General features: G+C 45.7%; 1 protein-coding gene across 1 annotated transcript in view; it reads right to left on the bottom strand.

Annotated features, from left to right (window-relative positions):
- Window positions 1-771: 771 nt before the first annotated feature.
- LOC143285281 (tryptase gamma-like) overlaps window positions 772-4,279 on the bottom strand; it is a 16,231-nt gene continuing 12,723 nt past the window's right edge. Inside the window, exons 4-6 of the mRNA XM_076592540.1 lie at window positions 3,654-3,699; window positions 2,863-2,903; window positions 772-960 (exon numbers count right to left, since the gene is read on the bottom strand). Coding sequence (XP_076448655.1) covers window positions 772-960; window positions 2,863-2,903; window positions 3,654-3,699 — 276 coding nt within the window. The remainder of the gene's footprint in view (window positions 961-2,862; window positions 2,904-3,653; window positions 3,700-4,279) is intronic.

Below are 4,279 nucleotides of genomic sequence, written 5' to 3'. Positions count from 1 at the left end.
TTTAAACTTTTCAAGACATCGCATGTCATTGAACCATACATTGAGTTGATATTGAACATATTCATAAAATGTGTATTGACAAAATTTAGATGTGGTGTTTCTGATATTGCTACTCATTGTTTTAGATACGGAAATTTAAGGGAATATGTGTTTGCTTGTCGTTTATGTAATCTGGGTAAGGAAGACGAGCTACATTTTGTGTTATGTTGGCCTGCCTTGAGTGACCTCAGGCAAAAACTAATCCAACCAAAATATTATAAAAAATCCATCTAACTTTAGATTTAATTTGCTCATGTCGTCAAGACATGAGTCTACTCTGTGTAACTTGGCCATTTATATATATGAGGCATTGAAGAGATTGAGGGCTGTGACGTCGTGAATGTTGTTGAACATCTGTGTTAGCTATTTTTGGTTGGTTTGTGTTATAGATTCATAGTGTGTCATGTTAAATCTTATTTATCCTTCTTTAATGTTACCCACTTCAGTAAGGGGCTTTGGCCTTTATCTGGATAAAAAATCGTTATCGTTATCTCTTTGTCGATGCAGATTCCTACTCCGAGCCAACATCACAGACCCTTTCAAATAATGTCAGTCTTTCCGAGTCCGTCAGCCTTTTGATAAGACACCAGTGGCAATATAGATTTATTTTTAACACACCCAAAAACAAAACCCAAAACTAACACCTCGGGTTATTTATTTCAAAGATAATTCTTTCCTTTCTTTCTTTTTCTTTCTTCTCTCTAATCCGGTCAGTTCCCAGGCCACTACCCATCATCCGATGCTCCGTCGGTCTTTGAAGTTCCCGCGTTTTTGCACAAAAGGGAGGTAATGTTGGATGTTGAGGAAACGCGCGGGTTGCGGGTCTTGTTCGTTGTCCTGGCAACGCCAAGTGTGGGTCACGATGCCTCTGACAGTCCACTTGGCGTCAGACCGACACAGCAGTGGTGCTCCCATGTCCCCCTGAAAGGAAGGGGGGGGGGGGGGGGGAGAGAAACAATGTATGATGTTCTGTGATGCAATAACAATGTCATTATGACATAATGTTATGTAATTTGATGTGACGGAAGACAAGACAAGACAAGACAAGACAAGACAGGACAAGACACCACACCGTGCCATATACCGTACCTATACCATAACGTATGTGCCGTAACGTACTGTAACATCACAACACAACGCAACACGACACGACACGACACGACACGACACATCATGCAAAGCGATGCGATTACTGTAGGATACTGTATGGTTATGATTCGACACAAGACTACACGTATGATACCGTCTGATACGAGACGAGACGAGACGAAACAAGAGAAGACGAGACGCGCGCGCGCGCGCGCGCACACACACACACACACACACACACACATGCCACATACATGGTCACAATTCATCCGGAGCCAAGCTTTATGCTATGTAAATACAAACGCATTTCATTCAGATCGATGACCAAGACCAGAATGGACATGACCGGGACACGAGTATACATGTAATGAACCCACAGAATGTGAGCCCTGTGTAACACAGCCTTGTTATCTATGAAAACTCAGGCTGTGACCACATCGATATCTTCGTGCGAAGTTCCAAACACAATCATGAACTAAGGTAGAGTTGTTTTAGCGAGTATCTGTGGATTGGGGTAGAGTAGTTTTAGCGTGTGTGTGTGAGAGCGAGAGATTTGTCGGTGAGGGTGATGTTGTTGGTTATGGTGTGTGTGTGTGTGTGTGTGTGTGTGTGTGTGTGTGTGTGTCTGTGTCTGTGTGTGTGTCTGTGTCTGTGTGTCTGTGCGTGCGCGGGGTTCTCTTTGTGTGTGTGGGTGTGTGGGTGTGCGCGCGCGGGGTTGTGTGTGTGTGTGTGTGTGTGCGTGTGTGTGTGTGTGCGTGTGTGTGTGTGTGTGCGCGCGCGGGAGAGGGGGCGGAGGGGGGGGGGGGCGTTCTGTGTTTGTGTGTGAGTGTGTGTGTGGAGGGTGGGGTACGTGTGTGTGGAGGGGGGGTGGTTTCTGTGTGTGTGTGCGTGTGTCCGTGTGCGTAGTTGTGAAAAAGAGTGTGTGCGTGCATGTGTTTATGCGTGTGTGTGTACGTATGAGTGCACGCGCGAGCACGCATGTGTGTGTGTGTGTGTGTGTGTGTGTGTGTGTGTGTGTGTGTGTGTGTGTGTGTGTGTGTATTTGAGTGTGTTTGTGCGTACCAGGTCTGTGTATGAGCATGTGTGTGTATTTGCGTCTGTGTGTGCGTGTGTGGGTGTGTGTGTACATGCGCGAGCGTATGTGTATGTGGCATATAGCGAGAAAATTGAGTGTCAGTCCGAAACAAAGCCCTCGACTGGGGGAGACAGACCCCCGCTGGGGCTGGGGGGACGGGGCGAGGGAGGGAGATGGGGGGCAGGGGGGTGATGAGGGGGGCAGAGTGAAGTGCTAATGTTGTCAACAGTCGGTGCCAGTGACCCAGTGGTGTATCGGGTGTCCACCAGCACGTGCAGACCGGTTCGCCAAGCAGAGATGTGTACAATAAACATGTACACAGTCTGGTCACCTCAGAGGTGTGTACAATAAACATGTACACAGTCTGGTCACCTCAGGGATGTGTACAATAAACATGTACACAGTCCGATAACCTCAGAGGTGTGTACAATAAACATGTACACAGTCCGGTCACCTCAGAGATGTGTACAATAAACATGTACACAGTCTGATCACCTCAGAGGTGTGTACAATAAACATGTACACAGTCTGGTCACCTCAGGGATGTGTACAATAAACATGTACACAGTCCGGTCACCTCAGAGGTGTGTACAATAAACATGTACACAGTCTGATCACCTCAGAGGTGTGTACAATAAACATGTACACAGTCTGGTCACCTCAGAGATGTGTACAATAAACATGTACACAGTCTGGTCACCTGAGGGATGTGTACAATAAACATGTACACAGTCTGGTCACCTCAGGGATGTGCACAATAAACATGTACACAGTCCGGTCACCTCAGAGATGTGTACAATAAACATGTACACAGTCTGGTCACCTCAGAGATGTGTACAATAAACAGGTACACAGTCTGGTCACCTCAGAGGTGTGTACAATAAACATGTACACAGTCTGGTTTAATAAACATGTACACAGTCTGGTCACCTCAGAGATGTGTACAATGAACATGTACACAGTCTGGTTACCTCAGAGGTGTGTACAATAAACATGTACACAGTCTGGTCACCTCAGAGATGTGTACAATAAACATGTACACAGTCTGGTCACCTCAGGGATGTGTACAATAAACATGTAGACAGTCTGGTCACCTCAGGGATGTGCACAATAAACATGTACACAGTCTAGTCACCTCAGAGGTGTGTACAAAAAACATGTACACAGTCTGGTCACCTCAGAGATGTGTACAATAAACATGTACACAGTCCGGTCACCTCAGAGATGTGCACAATAAACATGTACACAGTCCGGTCACCTCAGAGGTGTATACAATAAACATGTACACAGTCTGGTCACCTCAGAGATGTGTACAATAAACATGTACACAGTCCGGTCACCTCAGAGATGTGCACAATAAACATGTACACAGTCTGGTCACCTCAGAGCTGTGTACAATAAACATATACACAGTCTGGTCACCTCAGAGGTGTGTACAATAAACATGTACACAGTCCGGTCACCTCAGAGATGTGCACAATAAACATGTACACAGTCTGGTCACGTCAGAGGTGTGTACAATAAACATGTACACAGTCTGGTCACGTCAGAGGTGTATACAATAAACATGTACACAGTCTGGTCACGTCAGAGGTGTGTACAATAAACATGTACACAGTCCGGTCACCTCAGACGTGTATACAATAAACATGTACACAGTCTGGTCACCTCAGAGATGTGTACAATAAACATGTACACAGTCCGGTCACCTCAGAGATGTGCACAATAAACATGTACACAGTCTGGTCACCTCAGAGGTGTGTACAATAAACATGTACACAGTCTGGTCACCTCAGGGATGTGTACAATAAACATGTACACAGTCTGGTCACCTCAGGGATGTGCACAATAAACATGTACACAGTCTGGTCACCTCAGAGGTGTGTACAATAAACATGTACACAGTCTGGTCACCTCAGAGGTGTGTACAATAAACATGTACACAGTCTGGTCACCTCAGAGATGTGTACAATAAACATGTACACAGTCTGGTCACCTCAGAGGTGTGTACAATAAACATGTACACAGTCTGGTCACCTCAGAGGTGTGTACAATAAACATGTACACAGTCTGGTC

Source organism: Babylonia areolata, chromosome 8 (assembly GCF_041734735.1).
Source record: "Babylonia areolata isolate BAREFJ2019XMU chromosome 8, ASM4173473v1, whole genome shotgun sequence".
Classification (NCBI taxonomy): Eukaryota; Metazoa; Mollusca; class Gastropoda; order Neogastropoda; family Buccinidae; genus Babylonia; species Babylonia areolata.
This window is presented reverse-complemented; position numbering and strand designations above follow the sequence as displayed.